The sequence below is a fragment of the Oenanthe melanoleuca genome, chromosome Z (genome assembly GCF_029582105.1).
Source record: "Oenanthe melanoleuca isolate GR-GAL-2019-014 chromosome Z, OMel1.0, whole genome shotgun sequence".
Lineage (NCBI taxonomy): Eukaryota > Metazoa > Chordata > Aves > Passeriformes > Muscicapidae > Oenanthe > Oenanthe melanoleuca.
The window spans coordinates 11085125-11107067 of NC_079362.1; the positions used below are offsets into that span (position 1 = coordinate 11085125).

Here is a 21943-nt window from a genome sequence, read left to right on the forward strand (position 1 = left end):
GGCTCCTTGAAGAGATCTCATGAATCCATAGAGTGTCTGGAAAACAATCCTAAGAGCACAGAGGAAGAAATGTAAAGGCCTCAAATGAAAGCAAAATGCTAAGGGATATTTGAAAGAAGCAAAGAAAAAATCTGATGAAGAAGCAGAGACACATAAGCAATTGTTTTGTTAGACATTTCCCACCCACACTCAGAATATTTAAATTATCAAGGGGAAAAAGACAACATGCAAAGCAGAGGAACACAGTTTCAAACCACATCTATTATAGAAATAGCACGAACTTCATTTCTTTCCCACCACCCGTAGTTCTCCAGACCTTCCAAGGCAAATTGCTGGGACCTTCTGACAACAAAATAGATGAGGTAGCCACTTCCAGCAAGTGTGCATAGGGCTAAGAAGTTAGCAAGAACCCGTAGGAATCGAGTCAAATGAATATTTTCTTCTTTTCGGCTCTCCTGCTCCTCCACGATTGCTTCCTGCACTTGTTAGAAAGAAAAGAGTATTATGGATACTTTAATGGTCAAGGCCCCACATTGCTTTCTCAGTTGTTAGAAGTCAGCTAGATAAATTACAGAGATTCAAATGGACATCTGGGGTTCATGTTTTGAGGTTCTGGCAGATTCTGGGATTTTGGCTCCCCAGGGCTTCCATTGCCCTTGTTTTGTGTGCCCACAATGAATCTTGTTATACTTGTACTCATGTGTCCAAAAAACCCAGCACATTCTTACAGCTTGCAAAGTGATACAAGGTTGAGTGATACAGCAGGATAAGTGTGTGATTGTCTGTCAGAAAAAAGAAATGTCATGCTTTAAAAATTTGTGTGGAAAGAGGAAAATGTTTTACTCTGAAAGTCAGCAACTCAGAAAGAGCTAAAAGGTAGTTGAGATGTAGAAATTCCAAAAAAAAATTGAACAGTGCAGAACTTCAGAGTGCAGAACAACACGTCTGCCCCACATTTCTCAAAATTAAGCCTTTTTCTCAACTGATTTGTATTCTTTCTCAAATAGCTTTCAGCATCTGCTCTTCATAGGCAGGCAGGGAAGTTCATACAGATGCAGTGCCTTCAATCAGTGTTTCTCTGGTATTTGCTTTCTTGGAATCTACCCTTGATGCCTCACACTGGAGGGCAGCTCTCTGTTACTCCTGCAGCTGAGGAGGCAGGCGAGGTGAGGGGGTGTGTGGCTGCTGTGGACAGGAGAGGTGGCACTGAGCAGAGCAGCCGGTGCTTGGGGCTCCAGCTGCCGTGGTGTCACACCTGATAGTGTGACTGCAAGCCCAGCATCCTCCTCATCGTCTCACAACACTGTGTACTCCTGTGCATTCACCTGTGTATTCCCTGTACGTTAGTGCTTTGAAAATTAAATCTTCCTTTGCATGATGCACTGGTGTGTCCCAGCCACCCTATAGCACAAACATGCTCTTTAACATTCAAAATATAGAATATATACCTCCCACTGTTTTCACAGCCCTGCATCTTACATCTTGCCCCAGATTCCTTAGACAATTACTCTTGAAATCAGCATACCCTAAGTGCTGGAAAGAGGCCTAAGAACATTGCCTTCCAAATAAGGCTATATTTTGTAATTAACTTGAAAATAGAAACATTTTCTTACTGAAAAGCAAGTATAAACTCTAAATTCTGGAGCGGTTCTGATAACCAGCCCTATACAGATTATTCTATTATTATTCTATTACTTTGTCTTATGATATCCCTTCTCTGTAACAAGAGAAATTGACAACATGAGGTTGGCAAGAGGAGAGCAATACTTTTAAAAAACTTTTTTGGACAAACACCATAGAAACTGGAAGCCATCAGAGATGAGAAAGGAAAATATTATTTTTACAATATAATCCATTTTCTAAAATTGATGCTGTCAGCACAGAATATAAAAAAGATGCTAATTCTACTTATTTCACAATTAAAAAGAAAAGAATCTGATGGCAAGACACAGAGACCCAGAAGGGCATACAAATGCCAATTTGAGTATACATTTCTGAGCCTCAGCACAACTAACTCTTGACATTTATTGCATCTTCACACCAGTGTGAAAGCCAAATCATGTTGCCTCTCCTTAGTAAACTCTGTTTTACCTTAAAGCTTGTTGTGATGGAGGCAAACTTATTATCTGCTGTCTCAGGATTTCCAATCAAGTAGTCCCAGCTTGTGAACATTTTCCAGCTGAAATTAAAACTAGTGTCATCTCCACCACCATCGTCATTTGCATTCTTTGCCATTCTACAAAAACCACAAAGACACAGGAAGACTTTGTTAGAACAAAGTTCTGTTTTGTGGGCATGACTTCTAAATGGTTCCTAAATTCTAACTCCTTTTCAGAAAAATTCTACATCCTTCTTTCTGTCAGTTATGCTTTATTAAATCTCTTTTTCTGAAACAAGATGGATATTTTCATATTTAGACAGTTTATGAGCTCACCACAGACATTTTGATGAGAAAGAATGAATGTATTTCATTAACCTCTCAGAGAAACTCTGCTGGATAAGAAGCTTAATAGAAAACAAATATTGAGAGCATCTCTTAAATAGAAAAGTGCTGAACTACAATAGACTTTGCTAGAGAGTTCATAAATAGAGAAAAAAGAAAAAAATCAGTAGGCAAAATGTTCTAAAATAACAATAAAAAATAAATACATAAGTAAAACAAAACAAATTAAATATAACAAAGAATATAGGGAATATTCTAAAACAAGAAGACAGAAGAAAACATGGTTGCAATATAAAAAATAGCACTCATAGCAATATCTTCCCTATCATTTCCTATGAACATACAAAGAGATTTATTACATTGTCCAGAAACATAAGATTATTTCTTCAGAAAAATGTTTCTTCAGATTAAATTTAATCTTGCCTTCAAAGTCCTCTGTTTCATTCATGCAATAAGCATGGCATTGCTTTGCAAACTTTGTTGCCTAATTCAAATCATTAAACTCAAGGAAAAAGTGTTCTGATAGGGTGCAAATCACGTACTTTATGTGATAGTTTTCAGTATTTCTGGTCAGGAAAAGGTGACATTTATTTTAAATCTCAATAATGCAGCAGAGTTATGTTATTAATATTAATGTGTTCTATGTATCACATTTTTAAAAGTCCAATAAAACACATGCTCTGAAATCTAGGATGAGAATATTAAGTAAATAATACATAGAATCTTTCTGAGATCCCAAAAATCAATACCAGGGTTGGTCATACCCAGAAGAGTCAGAGATCATGAAAGGTTCTTGGTAAAGTCTGCCCTGCTTCTGGTTTATAGACTGAGACATTTCCTTCTCAAGATTTTCTAAAGAAATAATTAACATACACGTGGTTAGAATATAATTTCTTTGAGATCAGAAATGTTTGAATTTTATGATATGCATTGCAAGAGCTGAAGAGAGGAGCCCTACATCTAAATATTTCCCCTAAATAAAATAATAGTGCCTATAATCCTCAATGTCTCATTCACATAGACCTTACTCAGCTCTCAGCCAACAGCATTACATTGCTTTTAGTTTCTGTGCTCACTGTGCTCCTTTCTGGAGAAATAGAAAAGAGCAGAAGACTGCAAGAACACTCATATGATTACCTAAATATTGACCATCATTGGTGTCATATGGTGAGATGGAAAGTTAGCAAATGCAATCTATTTCTTTTGCCAATTATATTTCTTTGTTTTGGGCTACAGGGTTTTCCTGCTACCAGGAATATATTTTTGTCTGAGAGAGAGTCATTGAAATAAAATTGTCTGAGATTAAGGCTTTTCTAATCTTGGCAGTTGTTTTATCAAAATTATTTTAAAATATATTTTTTAACTAAATCAATTGCTACTTTTTGTACTAGTTTTTTGTCTCCAAAAAACTATACATATTTGTGACTGAAGATTTTTTTCTTCCCTCAAGTGATTCTCTCCTTATGTGGGAAGCCAATTTGAAAACAGAACATGAATTAATCTAGTGCTCATACAAGTGAAAAATACCGGCATTAGAAGAAAATAATGGAAATGCACTAAATGCATTTCTCTGTATTTAAAAGTGTCTTTGAATCCTGAACTGCAAGCTTGCAAATTTTTTCACTATGGGCTTTTTATAAAACTACTGCTGGAGCTGGCTACCACTGTGTTAGGTGGTCATCTGGCTTGAACCAAGGGTATTAAAGATTATATTTACGGGCAGCATTTACTGTGGACTGTGAGCTACATGCAGAATTAGTAGCCATATGCTTCCTTTTTGTGTTCTTCCTTCATAAAAGAGTTTAATTCACACAAAGTACCACTAAAGGTAAATTATTGAATTTCCTGGATTTTAGCTGATGATCTACTGGATGCCAAGTACTACGAGAAGATGGGCTGACAGATCTCTTCCTCACTTTATGCATTCATTTTTATTTTTGAAGTTCAGGAGAGAAGTTTTGCTATTTCGGTAGAGATTTATTCTCACTTTCACAACACTGTAACACAAATTCTGGCTCAGAAGGACAGATAAGTAAATACAGGTTGAAGGAGTCTTACATAACTTTAACCTTGCACTTGATCTTGCATTGTTGTGCACTTAGAATTAGTACCTTTTTTAAAAAGACAGTCTCCAGGGTCAGCAGTGGAATTACCTGCCTTTTTGAATGTACTTTTTCCAGAGCCAAGGAGAACTTACGTTCGAGTGACAACCATAAAGCTATAGCCAATAGACCCAACTCCAACAAGGAAATATGAAAGAGGCATCCTGAACTTGAGCCACCCAATTGTCCTCTGGTTATTGTAATAACCATAAAAAAGTACAGAATACTGTGCAAGGCCCTGAAAAGTCAGAAAAAATTATCATGTTACTTTTCTTTATTATGCACATAATCAGTAAATGTATCAATAACAATGTATTAAAACATCCATTTTGCTGAATTCAAATCTCACTAATACCAAAAATGACAGGATAGACAATGTGTCCTTTTATTTTAAAAAGACATAGAATATTTCATGGCAACTTTAAAACCTTTTTAAACTGTTCATTAACAAACTACTAACTATTAAGTCTACAATTTAATGAGTCAAAACTTCTTCATCAACATACTTATTGTAAAGAAAGAAACGTGATTGTACAAAATTTATTTTTCAAATTACTGGCAGATAAAATCCCATATTTTTAACTTAATTTTCATCTTTCAAAAATTTATTTGCATTAATTTGATATGAAAATCTCATTTGCTTTCTTTGTGTAATAACAGTTGTCTACTGTTCATTGGATGATCATTCAGTATATCTGATAACCAACAGGTAGGGGCATTCTATGGGTGATTATTCAGAATGTAGATCTTTTGTACATAAAGACTTGACTCCAAGGCTATCTAAAATGCTATATAAGTTCACAATCTTTCTCAGCAGTTCGAAGTCGATCTTCTATTCTAAATATCCTAATATAAATGACTCCCGCTTCCACTGGTTTGATAGATGATTTTTCAAAATTGTTTACTAGTACCTTATTAACTAAGAAATTGCTGGCACCTACATGGATCAATGAACTAAAACTTCCTGGTAATCCCCAGGTTAGTGCAAGAACTCATCTCCTAAAAAAAAGGAAAAAAAGCCAGAGCCTTTACCAGGACAGCTCAGTGCATGCACAGCACTGACAACCCTCAATCTGGATGTAAGTATTCCAAGCACAATATGTAGTATTTGACCACATAATTGGAGGATAGACCATGCATAATTTTGACAGTAATACCACAAAATGAAGGGTTGGTGAATTAAAAAACCTTTTGCTTCCCTTCTGTTTCCCAGTTTCCTTACAATTAGTAACATCTTTCTCTTATTTATTTTTTAAAACAAGAACTTGATTTATTGAAGCTTTTACTATACATGAAATGAGTCACGGGCTTATTTGAAAAACCTAATTCACAATTCTAAGCTGAAAATCAAATTTTGATATATGGCACACACAAATACTATTCAAAATATCTTGATCCACATATCTCATTTTTCTTCATCTCTGACTAGATTTGATGCATAAGAGATATAAATATGCTTGTCTCTAATAAGGTAAGTATTCTAACAGAGCACATTTCTTGCTAAGTACTAGTAAAACTTCTACACCAGTCAGGTCACTTTCAAATTCAATAGCATACTTATTGCATATTTTTGGTCACTACAGCATCCTATAATTCCATTTTAACCCAGGTTTCAATACAGTCTAAAGCAGCTTTGGAGAGCCTTTTGGGTCCCTAAAATTATTAAAATGCCTTTTTAGTATCTGTGTTCTGCAAGTCAGGGATAATTCCTGCACTGTGTATCATTCAGTTTGTTGATTCCACATCACTTCACCATAAGATCATGTAAAAGTAGGTGTGCATGGAAGATCTTTTTCACTCTTTTCTGAGCCTAAAATAAAAGACTACTTATTGAAGGAGTTATAGCAAGACTTGAGACTCTAATATTTTATGACTGGATTATAATCTGAAAACTGTATGTTAAAACTGAATTCCAAGTAGAATATATCAAATATATATCAAATATACTTCCCTTTTTCATGTCGGTATTGTGAATAAAATTTCAAGAACAAAAGAAGGCAGAATAGACATGCTGAGTTCATCTTTTCTTTACTTGTCTTAGTCCAAACTCCAGGTATCCATGAGATTCCTGTGACTTGGGATGGCCTGTGGATAAGCACTTGCTCCCTATCTCACTGTTTGCCATAGTGGGAATTTTTGTCCAGATGCTTACCAAGCCTTCATCCCTTTTAGGCTTGAAACAAACTCCTCCCTACTGCAGTATCTGTTCTTATCTCTGGTTTCATTATGTTGGCTTATTTTATGGGGACATTTTTTCCTGCTGCATTTTTTACATCCTTTCTTGGGTTTGGGCTTCTTTGGGTTTTGTTGGGGTTTTGTCTAGGATAGAATATTGATTGGTGATTTGTGATCATTTATTTCTGACTTACCTGGTAGCAGGCAAGTATTGCTAGCAGATGAAAAGAATTATTTCATGTGCTGTTTAAACAAAGATGTCATCATCTTGAGGGAATATTTGCCAATTTGACATGCCTCAAAATTTTTTCCCCCCAATATTTCAGGGGATTCATACCCTTTCATTGCCTTATTCTATTTTATTATGTTTTCATTTGCTTCTTCTGTTAACCGCTACTTTGTTACTTATTGTACTTTCTTCTTCACACCTGTCAGTTTTTGTTTCTGACAATTATCAAAAACTTTTCCTGTCTTTCCTTCATCCATCAGTGCCTTCTTCCATCTTCTCTCAAATACATTTATTTTACAAGCTCTTTTCTGATCTTCTGTATAAAGCACTTCTAGCCTGTTCTCTTTGTAAAATCTTCAAGTTACTGTAATTCCTTTTATTTCTCATTTTATAATTTCATATTCATTATCTAACTTTCCAGCCACATGTTTAAATTTATTCTTACTGTCATTCAAATATACAACTTCTGATGCACTAGATGCTATATCATCTCATTAAATAGTCACTGCAAAATCTTACATGCACATGTTTTTAGAAAGATGTTCCAATCCTTTTTTTATCCAAGGAGAATCCATCACTGGCATTGTTGGTAATCAAAGGGATAAAATGTATGGAGCTCATTGGGTTTTTTTACATATTTTCTTCTCTTTTTTTGCTAATTCATACTGCATTTAAAATTCAGAATCTTAATCATATAAAAGCAGAAGACCAAATTCACACTTAAGGAATGGAAATCCAGCACCACAGAATGGCAAGCCAGCTTTGAGATATTACTCCATGTGTCTTTGGATTACTACATATACTGAGATATGCTTGTGAATATCAAGCTTCAGTATGTGTTTTATCTGAAAAAACATCTATGCAGACACCTTGTGAAAAAAATATGTGAATTAATTATCTTGTGAGTTATGTCCTGAAATACATTGTATTGAATAACTGAACAATAAATATTGACGTGATTGTGAATAAAAGTCATGTGGATATGCAATATTGCAAGATTATGCACTTACACTAAAATCCCAGAGAGTAGCAAAATTCATAGCAGTTGCTTCTTCAGCTCTCGGGACAGTTTTTCTAGGCAAAGAGCCGTATGGCTTACCCATCAAAGCCTGAAACCAAAAAATGAGAGTGATTTATATTTTAAAGCAAAATAGCAGCAAAGGACAAAATGGACAGTGATCCATCATTTCTTTAAAAGACTGGCTTTATGCTCCTAAACTCCTCAATGAGAAAGACCTAATTCTACAATTCACTGCTCCTCCACAATGCTGATTGAAACTGCACTTAGCATATGCATTCAGTGGTGTGTTCTACATTTAAAGTGCCAAATTGTGTCTCTTACATTCAAAGGTAACACAGAAGTCCATCCATATTTCTCTAATGAGTGGTGTTTATCTTACAAAGATAAACAAATACTATATTTTCTTGAATTATGGATTTTATTGGGATATTTAAAATGAAACATATGGGAAGATGCTAGGGAATCAGTTTTCAGATTCTGACAGTTCCCCTGCTGCTGGCAAGATGCTCGTTCAGGCACAGAACATCTCCTCACAGATCCTTTCCAGGCTCACCCTGAAAACAGTTGGACATTGATTCTGTTTTGGCTTCTAAGGAAGATTACAGAATGACAGAAAGTTGAAAGAGACCCACGAAGATTATCAAGTCTAGCTCCTGGCCCTGCAAAATATCATCTCCAAGACTCACACCATGTGCCTGAAAGTATTGTCCAAAAACATCTTGAATGCTGTGAGACTTGGCACTGTGACCACTTCCCTGTGAAGCCTGTTCCAGTGCCCAGCCATCCTCAGGGTGAAAAACCTTTTGCTGATACATAAGCTAAGCCTCTCCTAATACAACTTCAGCCCTTTCCCTTGGTTCCTCTCGCTGGTCACCAGCAGAAGAGATCACTGCCTGCCTCTTCCCCTCATTAGGAAGTTGTAGACTGTGGTGAGGTGTCTCCTCAGTCTCTTCTTCTTCAGGCTGAGCAGAACAAGAGAGCTCAGCTGCTTCTCATACGGTTCCCCCTTGAGGGTCTTCATGATCCTTTGGATGTTCTCTAACAGCTTCATGTCTGTTTTATATTGTGGCATCCAGAGCTGCCCCCAGCACTCGAGCTGAGGCCTCTCCAGTTCAGAGCAGAGCAGGACAATCCCCTCCCTTGCCCAGCTGGTGATGCTGGGCCTGATGCCCCCCAGGACATGTTTGGCCCTCCTGGTTGCCAGGGCACTGCTGGCTCATGTTCAGCTTGCCACTGATCAGGGCCCCCAGGTCTCTTTTCATGGTGCTGCTTTTCAGCATCTCATTCCCCAGACTGTCCATCCCTCCAGGGTTGCCCCATCCCAGGTGTAGAGTGCATCCACTGGCTTTCCTTGATCAACTGGTTGGGTTACTTTGTCATAAAAGGATCACAGGTTTGATGAGCAGGACCTTCCTCTTATGAAGCCATGGTGGCAGTGAACCACTGCATTGCTCTTCAAGGGTTTTTCAATACCTCACAGAAAAATCTTCCCCTTAACTTTACCAGACACTGAAGTGAGACTGACAGGCCTGTAGTTTTTGGTGTTCTCCATCTTGCCTTTCTTGAAAATCAGAACAATACTTGCCAGCTTCCAGTCAGCTGGAACATCTCCTAATTCCCAAGATCACTCAAAAGTCATTGAGAAGTTTTTGCAGTGACATCAGATGATGAATCCCATCAAACCCTATAGATTTGAAGGGATCCAGTTGGAGGGATCATGCTACTGAAATGCTGGACTGGGACGTTGTTGGAAATTCCTACCTGACTCTTTCTAATCTGCTTACTACAAAATGAGAAACATAAGAGGAATATGGGATATTGAAACCAGAAAGATGGCACAATAATTTTAATTCCATAAAAGCCCTGCTTTTAGAAGGTCAATATGCTGGCTGAAAAAACTCAGGAATTATTATATTTCATAGAAGTAATTCATGTCTGAGTAGTCCAACATCTGCTCTAAGTACCACTCTCAAGAGAGATGTTGCACAGTGCAAAAGTATTGCATCTGAAAGAATCCTCTGAGCCCCAGGATGCATCTTTCTATTGCACTGCACATTTAGTTGAGATAGTCCCCTGGCTTTTTCTTAGTCTCAGTTCCTCCACTTTGTTATGCAGAGAACCACCAAAAACAAAAAAAAACAATAAACAAACCCACTTCCCAGCAAAAAAAAAAAACAAACCCTCCACTCCTATGTCATCCCAGACTTCAAAAACCATTTCAGAAGACAACCCTAAATATATTTTACATGTTCCTATCCTGTCTAATTCAAGACATCTTTATGTAGAGATAGCTGCTCACAAAGGAAGTCCTTCTTTACAGGCTTAGTACAGTCTATTACTTGCAACTGAGCATAAAGAGACTAAAAACTGTTTAAAGCTCCAGTCTGACAAAATCTCACTGCAAAGACAGAAATCCACACAACAATCCTCAAAGATAATTTAAAAGAATCCCACCTCAGGCACCATTACAAGACCAAAAGTCAATCCAAAGAGAATCATGTTTATTCCATACATCCAACGCAAGAATATGAAATAGGATGCTACTGATGAGCCAAAGTGACCTGTGAAAACATGAGATGTGATAAAAAGGCAGATAAGCTAGTCCTTTGATGTTATTTTATCTAAGGATTCACAAAATTTATTTAAAATAAGTAAAATCAGGAGAGGTTTTTACACATTTGGTTGATTCTAATTTTAATTAATTTTAAATTCTAATTAATTACAAATCTAATTAACTTCATTTTTTTTATTACCATAATTTTAATAACTTTTTGCATATTGCATATTAGTATGTCTTGATTTGACTGAAAAAAGAGAAACAAAAATATGAAAGTATTAGTTAAATGGAGTATTTAGGGTCATATAAAAGCTGTGATACTTGCTATTATTAAGTAATCTCTGGAAGTATATTTCAATTATTTTTATATTTTTTCTACCTGATGTGGATTTTAAGCATTCTTGTCATGCTAAGCTGGAACCAGCTCACTTTTAACAGGAAGCAGTGCAGAATTAGCCAGTGGGGAAAGTATTTGCAGAATGATAAAACACTCGTTATATGAGTGCTCACCAGATTTTCTCACAAGAGATGAAAAACATTATCTGCAAGTGTTTGTACCCTTTCTTCCTCTTACTTTTCTGTTTATGTGCTCTATCTATGTCCAGGTGTGCAGGCAGTCCCATCTCTAGGTGAAGGATTTGACCTCACACACTCCAGGCCCCCGGCCCAGACTTGTGCACAAGGAAAACACTGAGAACCAAGGGCTTGATTTGACCCTCTGCAAGCCTGGGCAAACTAAAATAAGAGCTCAAATTCAACCTCAGCTTGCTTAAGCACAGTTCTGATGACTATAGTAGAGTTGTCAGTTAAAAAGTCTCAGATTTCAGTTCCATTACCATTCATTTGCAGGGGAAAAAAAGAGAAAATAGGTTTTTCACACAGTCTAACTTGGGAGCCTGGAGCACACTGACAGCAAATGAAAAGTAAATATCTAGTCAGAGAGACTTTTTTATATTGTTATTTCCAAGCATTTTTGCAGACATGTAACACATTCTTTCAGTCTGTAATATGAAGTTAATATATCTTGTGTTATGTGGGACACATGTTTTACTGTAATATCTCAATCAGTAGAAAATTTAATACACTTTAACAGGTATAATCCCAAAGTATAAAAAGAGGCCAACTAAGACACATTTATCACAGCTGTGCAAAGGGAGGAACAAGCCATTCTGTCAAGGATTTCAGCATTTTGAGTCTGCTTTATTCGCAGTTCAGAATTATACCATCATTTTGAAATTTTGTGTGACGTGGTCAATCTTAGCAGTGATTGACATACTGGGAAGTCTGAGGAGAGGTAAAAATCAAGAGACTTTGAGTTAGTCTATCTGGTTGTGAGATGCAGATTACCCAGTTATAACCAAACTTTGGGGGATGCTATGGACTCAAAAAATACAGAGCAGGAAATCATTAATATTTCTGACTTCAGGTTGCTTTTGTAGACCTCTCCATGCCCCACTACTTCTTTTGCTCAAATCCTAGTATCCTCATTGTATTTGGAATACCATCTTTCCATGCACTGAGTTACAGTTCTTGTATCAGCTATCCTGATGAAACCTCTGCTATGCATCCATCTGGAACATCTGCAGTGAGGTAATGCATTGGAATTACCTGCATCAGTATAGCTATTGCAAGCCAACGCTTGCACTCATGAGCTTTATTCTTTTTCACCAATCAGGCAAGAACAGACACCTCTGGCAAATAAAAAGCTCAACTAAGGATGAGGGTAATTTATCCATGACTGCCCTCAGCTTTATTTTCAGAGTGGGCAGGTACAAACAGTGACCTTCAACAGGGAACACAGAAAATGTCACAAATGGACTGCACTAGCTGTGAACAAAACCAATCCAGGTTTCACTAGTATTTTGAATACACTCTGAGATGCAACATGTTCTGTGTTGGATCTATTTTCTAAAATAAATACTTCATGTGTTTGTCAACTTCTCTTTTAAACATCAAAGCCCCAGCATCAGGTTCGCCTACGCATGGGGATGCAGCACAGCAGAGCTTGATGCCCTTTATTCATAAGCCAGCCTCCCCATGCTAGAAGGACTCTCATCTTGAAGAAGGGAGCCTACCTGAGATAGCCCAGTGTTTCAAACTCTTACTTGGTCTTTCTAGATAGCTGGAGTACTGGAAGAGTCAGACTCAACTGAGAAAGACTCTTTATGTTGTAGTGGGAAGCATTTGTTGTAAAGGGAATTTAAGTTGCAGACCATCACTCAGGTATCCAAATGTCCTTCAAATAAAGAGCTGCAGTTTAAATTCGTCATGGAACTGTAAGACAAAGCTGACTTGTGACAGACCCCTACTCTCAAATACACCCACAGCACTAACTACACTGCCTCATTTATATATGGAGCATCCAATACCAATACTGTTCTGTCTGTGTGGCTGACAATGACAGAAATACAACTTACCTGAAGCTCAAGATAATGAAAAATGTGGTAGAAATAATTGCAGTATAGCCTACACTGTATAATCTGAATAAATAAATGCAGACAAAATAAAGTGAAGGTGAATAAAGTGAATGGCTAAACCCCAATTACACTTCTCTAGGATTATTTTCCACACTGGCTCTTTAACTGCAAACCTGTAAAATAAACAATTTTTATCTATAAAGTGATACTCCAAAGAAAATGTCCAATTAGTTATATTATCAAGTTCAACAAATATTAGTGAAAAATAAATACTCGTTGATGTTAAATTATGCATTGAATACAGACAGATATTCTAAAGAAATTTATCACTTTGGCAGACATCAGGAATATGATACTAGATCCTATTCCTACTTACTTACTTTCAATCTCCTTAATTTTCATTTCCCAGGGTATGCAGGCTGTTTTAAAATTTTCAAAATCTCTTTGAAATTTCATCCATTTCTGAAAAGAATCACAGAAAAAAAAAAAAAATTAAAAAAAAGAAAAATCTCAGTGCCCAGATGCTCAGTTCTTCCTTGAGCTAATGTAATCCCTTAATCATCCACAAAATCCATTGGCAGGGTCTAAAAAGTAATTGTGAAGAACTATCTTCTTTTGTCTGTTTTAACATGACTTCTACTGTACTTGTGTGAAGATCCTATTTCTACCACATGAAGAATTATTAGCTAATCACTTCCTTTCATGCCAATCTTTTTTCTATTTTTCTTTCTTTCTTTTTTCTTTCTTTCTTTCTTTTTTTATCCTCTTTATCTTTTTCTTTTTCTTCTTCTTTTTCTTTTTCTCTTCCTTTTTTTCTTCATCTTTTACAGAGGGCTGTCTTAAGAGAAAGACTGAACTTTGGATTCAGTCCACACAAATATCCAATCTACATCAAGAGAAATTAACTTTTACAAGATATTGAAAGATATTGAAGATATTGCAAATTCCTGTAATACAGCTTAGTTTTGTTTTGGTGACAAGTTTCAAAAATCAAACCATAAGCTTTCATTAGAAATATTTTCATGCAAGAGCAGTGAAAATAAAAACTTAAAATCCACAGAAAAACAAGGAACGCTATTGTGGAAGATAAGTACCCATGGCAATAAGCTCTAGAAGGCTTCCCATTAGCTTTACAGGAAGTTAGTGAAACAATCAATTTACCTTGGTCATCATCACTTTGTATGCATAAAATTTTTTTCCTTTTCCTTTTCCAAGAGCACCTTCAAACTTTTCAACAAAAAGCTGTGCTTCCCTGGAAAATGAGGGCAAAAGAGACATATGGATGTTATATTTATATTTATGCCTTATTCATATATTTATATTATAGTAAATTTTATATAGTCTCCATTATATTAATTTTTTACTCCTCACAGAGCTTCATAAAATCTTGTTCCCTTAGTAAGGTTTGGAAAGGAAAGCTCTGAGATTTTGTATTTTGCGGAAGATTATATACATATTATATATATAATACAAAATACAAGTAACTTCAGCCACTTGATTTAATACAAACATATTTGGAGCTCAGAGATTTGCCTATGTCCAGTACATTTAGTCACAGTAAGTCAGTAAACTGACTTTTATAGTTCATCTACTGCACAAACACTTATTCCTGTTATTCTGACAGAAGAAAAAAGTATCTTCATGGGATGCTCTCGATTCTTGGCGGTGATTATTTTTCCTGCTTCCTGTTATCCTTTGTTCTTTCCTACTCTTCTAATTTCTTCCTTGCTCTCTTCATTGGTAGTGAGTAAAAGTAAATTATCATTTTGATTACCAATGTTTGACCTCATTTGTGTCTTAGTCTTACCCGGAGACATTTGAAATTCACCCCTCTGTGTTCCCAGTTTAGGATGCATTGCCAGGTTGGGAGAGATATGTGTAGACTAAGGCTTTAGTTTCCTTGTGCCCAATCTTCTCAATATTACATTTAATTTAGCTCTTCTGAAATTTTGCATGCTTCTTCTCTACCTGTATCATTCCCAGAGTAATTTCTTAAAAATGCGGCTTCATTGGTCCGCAAAAGGCTAAAATTTTGCCTCTAGAGATATATAAGTTATATAATATAAAGATGGAAAGAAGACTTATAAACTCTAAAATGCATTAAATCCATGGATTAAAACAACAAAGAGATGAGATCAGGTGCATGCTTTTTCTCCATTTAATCCGATTTCCATTTATGACTTTCCGTTATGTCTCTCCAGACAAAATGTGCCCTAAAGGCTAAATGTCCTAAACCACTGAAGAACAGACTAAGGATTCTTAACTGTCAGTGTATGCATAATGCTGTAAACTGTTTTGTTATCACACTGGATAACTTCACAGCACTCTATATTGTGTTTATTTTTATTATATTGTATTGCAAAAAGCACCTGGGAAAAGGCAAACTATCAGGAAAATACTAATTTTGATGGATGTTGATTGTATTGTGCATTTCTTTCTTCCCAGAACTGCTGCAGATAAGTTTACCAAGTGAAGTTAATTATCATGCTTATATTTTCTGCTCATATATTTTATACAGGGGAGGAAAAAGATAGTGTTAATCTGATAGCGTTAATGACAGTATATAGCAGTGTGGTTGAAATAAAGGAGAATTAAAATTACATGAGAAGATGTGTCATAACTTTTCCAATTTAATGGTTAAAAATCTCAACATCTATGAAGGTAATTGTGTATTTTTAGTAACTGCAAATTCTTGGAGTGATCTTCAGTCTGAAGATCTATTGAAGCCTTTCACAACTTAGACACCCTCTACAACAATTGCTTTATCTTGCTTTACCAAGAATCTAGATAAGTGCACAAAAGTGCAAAATTGAATTATTGAATTTAATTTTCAGTCATTGAGAGATTTCCATATTTGAGAACCCTCTGAACACTCTCTTTTCCCAGTGCTTTCACCCAAACCCAGCTGGTGAAATATCAGGGCCAGGGCAAGTTCACCTGACCTTCTCAGAACTTCTGCATACCTTTTCCCATCATCTGAAATCATGAATGTTAATTTAATCACTTTTTTTCTCTCTCTCTATAGCACAAGGAAAGCAAAGATTCAGATTAGGAAAGATAGAAATACCCAGCCACCCCCACAGCCACAGAGTGCACATATTCATCATATCAAAAATATTCCTTTAGGAACAAGTCAGTGTCCTTTTAAGGGTGTTGGTCTTTTATTTCCAATCCTGTGCTTCTGGATCACATTTGTATTCTGTATTTTTAAGTCTGATCTTTCTGTATTTAGCTAACACTGATACTGACTGGGGTTTCTTTATTTTCCAAGCTACTCTGAGTCCTCCAGAGATTTTACAGCACACTGCTCATAAAAAATTTTTTCGTTTGGATTCCTAGAAAAATCTACAATTAAATTCCAGCCCTCCCAAAGAAGTCAGAATAACTATATTGGTTCGGCTTCAGGAAACCTGTGTCCAAGAGTCTCCTTTAAATAGAAGCCACAGGATACAAAATCTTGCTGCTTTGTCAAAGATATAAGGGAGTCTGACAGCAGATGGCAGCTTCCTCTTAAATTCAGCAGACAGTGCTGGAACAGTGCCATAAAAGCACACAGACTCAAGAAACTGTACACCTATCAATCTCCCAGGTCAGAATACTGTATTCTACTACCACTTCTATCAGGCTTGTTCATGAAAATTTTCTGAAGTCAAAACCTACAGAGTAGGAAACTTCTGTTTTCAGTCCATAATTCTGTTATGCTGCAGAATATGAAATTTTCAAATTTCAAGTTGAGTTTTTTTCAGAGTGAAGCAGTAAGTTAGAAATTTAAGGAAATAATATGAAAAGAGCAATAAATTAATTTTTAAATCCTTGATAGCATATAGGAGAACATTTAGCATCTATAGGTGAAACTCTCAAGTTCTCCACAAACTTTTTCTGATATAAAATAAGGCCAAAACAGGAACAAATTTTCCATTTTCCATTTTTTTCTATCGAATTCCTAAAATCCTTTCTTTTACTTGTTTTAAATTAATTTTGTAAGGTTTCCCACTAAAACAAGTTTTTCTTCTCCTCACCTGCCTCCTGGACCTTCATCAAGCAATTTTTCAAGTGTTACGTATTTAGGTGTTTTCTCCAGGACAAACCAAAAAATTGCTTTTAGAAGGTGGTGATCTGGACCTACAGATTTTATGCTGCTGATGCTCATGAATGCTTCCCTGGATTCTGCTTTGCTGGTGGCTGAAATTTCCTCTCTTCTTGCACCTCTTCTTCCCTAAATGTTTTATAATCTATATTTCACTGATTTTCATTTTGTTCCCCTGCACTGGACTAAGTTCATCATTGCACCACTAGCAACTATTGCTTACTGAGTGGTTACAAGTGCAGTCAACTGAGCTGCACATGAAAGACTGGGCCAAAAAAAACTGTTGGACCCATACGTAAACAATATTTATGAAGTTATTTTCATGTTTCATCAAAGAAGCTTGAAGTAACTCCTTTCATTTTCGTAATAAATTGCTTTCCCATACCTAAAAGTTTGCTGTATAAATCCTGAAAGAAATCAGCTAAGTCCAAATGGTGGACTTGCAGTATTATTTTCATTTTCATTTACACTGAATTTTACTCCAGTCTAACAACAGCACACTTTTTTTCAATTAGCAGAATTGCTGGCATTAATGCATTGACCATTAATGCACACAGACCATGACAAGATGTTTCAAGCATGCATTAAAAATTGTGGCAATAATGTTTCCAGATTTTGTGACATAATAGCCAAAATCATCCCGTAGATAATAATCACCATATAATTAATAAAAGAGTAGCCCATGCTATATGGCCAAAAGAGTGGTGGTGAATAGAGTTAAATCCACCTGTCATCCAGTCTCAGTGGCATTCCCAGGGCTCTGTACTGAGGACAGTACTGCTTTATTGATGGTCTGGAGGAGGGGATCAAGGGCACACTTTAGCCAGTTTTCCTCCTCAAAGGAGGTTGAAGTGAGGGGGGAATCTCTTCTCCCTTCAAGCGACAGAACAAGAAAGTCTCAATTTGTTCAGAGGGAGGTTTAGATTGGGTGTCACAAAAATTTTTTGCCAAAAATTTTTAAGCATTGGAACAGACTGCCCAAGGAAATGGTTGAATCACCATCCCTGGAGTTTTCAAAAAAAAGTGTAAATGTTGTGATGAGGGACTTGGATTAGAGATAGCCTTGACAGTGCTGTGTTAATGTCTGGACTCGAAGATCATAAGGTTCTTTTCCAATCTAAATTGTTTTGTATTATTGTTATACAATTGAAATAATTTATTAAAAAACAAAAAAAAAAAAGTAAATTACTTTGTGAAAAAAAAACTGGAAGCATCCTTTCACTGTTGGAATAAAAGAAACCAAATTAGCTTTAATGTTCTTACATTTTGGTAGTTTCCCAATAACATTCTAAATAACATTTTCATATTGCTTATGATGCAGGAGTCATCAAATGGAATATATATTCATTCTCTTGTATTCTTTTCTTCCCCCATCAGCTCTGCAGCATATTAGTCCACTGACTATTCCACTGACTACTTACTCCTGACCTCCGTGGTTTGTAAGCTACTGAAACCTCCTGGCCTCAAAAGTTCAGAATCAACTTGGCACCATTCAGTCAGGGACCAGGCTTGCCATGTCCTTTCCATGTCTGTGGCACATGTTAAATATAGTTCAAGACATTACTTAGGTAAGGTTTCTACCTTGATGTCTAAACTGAAAGACCTCTATTTGTACATTCCTGAAGACTTCTGTCAAACTTTGTCCTTTTCTCAATTTCTTTTGTGCTATAAATAAAATGTGATAACAGGAGGAATGAGCAAGTCTTAGAAATACATTACAATACAACAAGAACCAACACTACATATATACATATTCATGCCCACTTGGAAGTAATGAGACTTCACAAACATGAGGATGTGCCAAAAATGACACAGACTAACAAAAACAAGCTTTGTAATCACTGGTATCATGTGTTAGAGGTAAATTATCTGTATCACAAGATAAGCCAAAGTGTGCCCCACTAGCTAACTGTGAATTTAAAGAAGCTTTAGAAAAGCTTATTAATTGAATTACAGATGCAAGAACTAATAAATGTTTCAGAGGGCCAGGAGTTATTGTCCCAGAGGAGCCTTAGTTAATTATTAAAGCAAGGTGTGGGGTTACAGCTTCCGAAGTGCTAGGTGTATGGTACCTCAGGCACTTCTGTGCTGCAGAGAGGATGCATTACATCTCTTAGAGCTTGTTGATAATGAATATGACTTGAGTGCATTGATCACATTTTTCAGTAACAGTTCAGGTAGGTTTCAGACTCTAAAAACTAAAAGCTCAATATAAAGCTTTTGTTGATCTTCCAGGACTTTTGTAAGTCTTAGAAGATGGGCTGACAAAAAAATATTGTCAGGCACAGCTCATTTGAAAAGCAGTTCAGCAATAATAGTGGGCAAATTATAGTGTTATTTAATACCCAGCTGACCTCCAAGACAACCAGTCTGGCCTCCAGGACTGTCAGTATATCCACAACAAGAGAGATGAAATACTGATTGATGGGAGTACAAAGAGTGCAACAAAAGATGAGAAACTTCCATCATCCCACACAAGTACCTTATATATCTTTCGGTTTGTATACTTATAAAATATCTTATTTCCAATTAATTTGTCTTGATGGGCAGTCTAAGTCCTGTAATAAAATGAATTATGCTACAAAAATACTGAAAAATCACCATGATATATTCTGTCCTTAGCATGTGATCTGCTATAAAGGAGTGACCACATCAGTGGAAAAGGGAAGCACATAAACCTGTTGGAGCTAACTCAAAGGAGAACCACCAAGTTGCTCTTAAGAGTAACTTGATTAGAATGATGAAGCGTGCTTCCTACGAGGAAAGCCTGAATGAGCTGGGATTGCACAGCCTGGAAAACAAAAAGTTTCAAAGTGACCCAATTACAACCTTCCAGCACTTGAAGTGGGCCTGCAAGAAAAGGGGAGGGACTTCTTACAAGATGATGTAGCGGTAGGTCATGGGGGAATGGCTTCCAACTGAGATATAATAAGTTTGTATCAGATATTAGGAAGAAATTCTTTACTGTGGAGGTGGTAAAGTGCTGACACAGGCTGTCCAGAGAAGTTGTGGATACCCTATCCCTGTAAGTGTTCAAGGCCAGGTTGAATGGGGCTCTGAGCAACCTGTTCTAGTGAAAGGTGTCCCTTCCAATGGCTGGTGAGTTGGAATAAGTTTAATTTTAAGGGCCCTTCCAACCCTAATCATTCTTTGATTCTAAGTGAAGAACAGATTCTGCATTGTTCTGATTTTCCTAGGGGAAAAAATAAAGTTCATACATTTCTCCTTAAGGTGTGCGCTTCATTGGAAGTACTTCAAAAAGCCTAAACTTGATATTTTACAGTCTTGTTTTATATAACTTGTTATTTTACTTGTTTTAGTAGTGTACTAACTCTCTTGTGGTACAACTTTAGAGAACACACTTGACACATCTCTGGATTCTTGTGTTCAGTTCTCTATATGGAACCATAATAAGCATTGCTGTTGGGTATAAACACTAATATAAAGCACAGTGAGATATCAGAGGCAAACACAGTAGCACAACTTTTAAACCCTTCCTTTTTCTTCATATTAGGGTAGAACTCAGGCAGAAAAATGCAAAACAGGGATGCAGTTCCCAAAATCCAACCCTCAGACTTAAATTGGGATAGCTTTCCATGAAGGTTTTCCAGTTTGCAACACCTGAAGGTCTGGCCCATCAGTTTTCTGGGGTTTTTGTACCTTCTTCTAATCCAAAAATAACAGAATGATAGGATGGTCAGGGTTGTGAGAGACCTTTAAGAGACTATGTGCAACCATCAACCCAGCACTACCACTCTAACCCCAAAACCGCTAAACCACATCCCCAAACACCAGATCCAGATGCCTCTTGAGCACCTCCAGAGATGGTGACCCCACCACCTCCCCGAGCACCCTGTTCCTGTGCATGATCACCCTATCAGTGACAGTATTTTCCAGTACCTAAACTGACTCTTCAGGCCACTCCCTCTTGTCCCCTCACTGCAGGCACTGCAGTGGATACAGGTCCTGACTCCCCACAGCCTCCTGCCAGGGAGTTGCAAAAAGCGACGAGGTCCCCCCGAGCCTCCTTTACGTGAGACTGAGCAACCCCAGTTCCCTCAGCTGTCCCTCATGAGACAGGCTCTTTACTCCTTTCAGGAGCCTCATTGCCCTTCTCTGGACAGGCTCCAGCCCCTCAATGTCACTTTTAAAGTGAGGGGCCCAGAACTGAGCACAGACTTGAGGTGCCCAGTACAGGGGGACGACCACTGCCCTCATCCTGGTGGCCACACTGTTCTTGACACAGGCCTGGATGACACTTTGGCTTTTTGGCCGCCTGGGGACACGGCTGGCTCATGTTCAAACAGCAACCCCCAAGTTCCTTTCTGAAGAACAGTTCTAGAGCTGTCTGCCCCCATGACTGTAGCACTGCACAGGAGATGCTGTAACCCCAGTGCAAAGTACAGCACTTGGCCTTGTTGAACCTCCTGCAGTTGTTCTCAGCCACTGATCAAGCCTGTCACTCTGCAGAGCCCTCTGGCCCTCAAGCAGACCAACACTCCCACCCAAATTATCTGCAAATTCAATGCGGGTGAACTCAATTCCCATGCCCAGATCATCAATAAAAATGTTAGACAGCACTGACCCCAAAACCGAGCTGTGCAGAGCATCATAAGTGACTAGCCATCAGCTGGATTTAGCTCCATTTACCACCACTCTCAGGGCCCAGACAAACAGCTAGTTTCTACCCATTGGAGAGTGCACCCATCCAAGCCAGTTTTTCTGGAAGGATGCTTTGGCAGACTGTGTCATATGGTCTACTGAAGTCTAGATAGATGACATCCACAGTCTTCCCTTCATATTCTAAGCAGGTCACTTTGTCACAGAAGGTAATAAATTTGGCCAGCCACAACCTGCCTTTCTTCAATTTGTGTTGGCTGGGCTTGATCTCCTGATTGTCCTGCATAACTGC

General features: G+C 37.3%; 1 protein-coding gene across 1 annotated transcript in view; it reads right to left on the reverse strand.

Annotated features, from left to right (window-relative positions):
• TMC1 (transmembrane channel like 1) overlaps positions 1–21943 on the reverse strand; it is a 59484-nt gene that overhangs the window by 15835 nt on the left and 21706 nt on the right. The window contains exons 5-11 of the mRNA XM_056514647.1: positions 14106–14196; positions 13325–13406; positions 10425–10531; positions 7960–8058; positions 4641–4783; positions 2092–2236; positions 282–476 (exon numbers count right to left, since the gene is read on the reverse strand). Of these exons, the coding sequence (XP_056370622.1) occupies positions 282–476; positions 2092–2236; positions 4641–4783; positions 7960–8058; positions 10425–10531; positions 13325–13406; positions 14106–14196 (862 nt within the window). The remainder of the gene's footprint in view (positions 1–281; positions 477–2091; positions 2237–4640; positions 4784–7959; positions 8059–10424; positions 10532–13324; positions 13407–14105; positions 14197–21943) is intronic.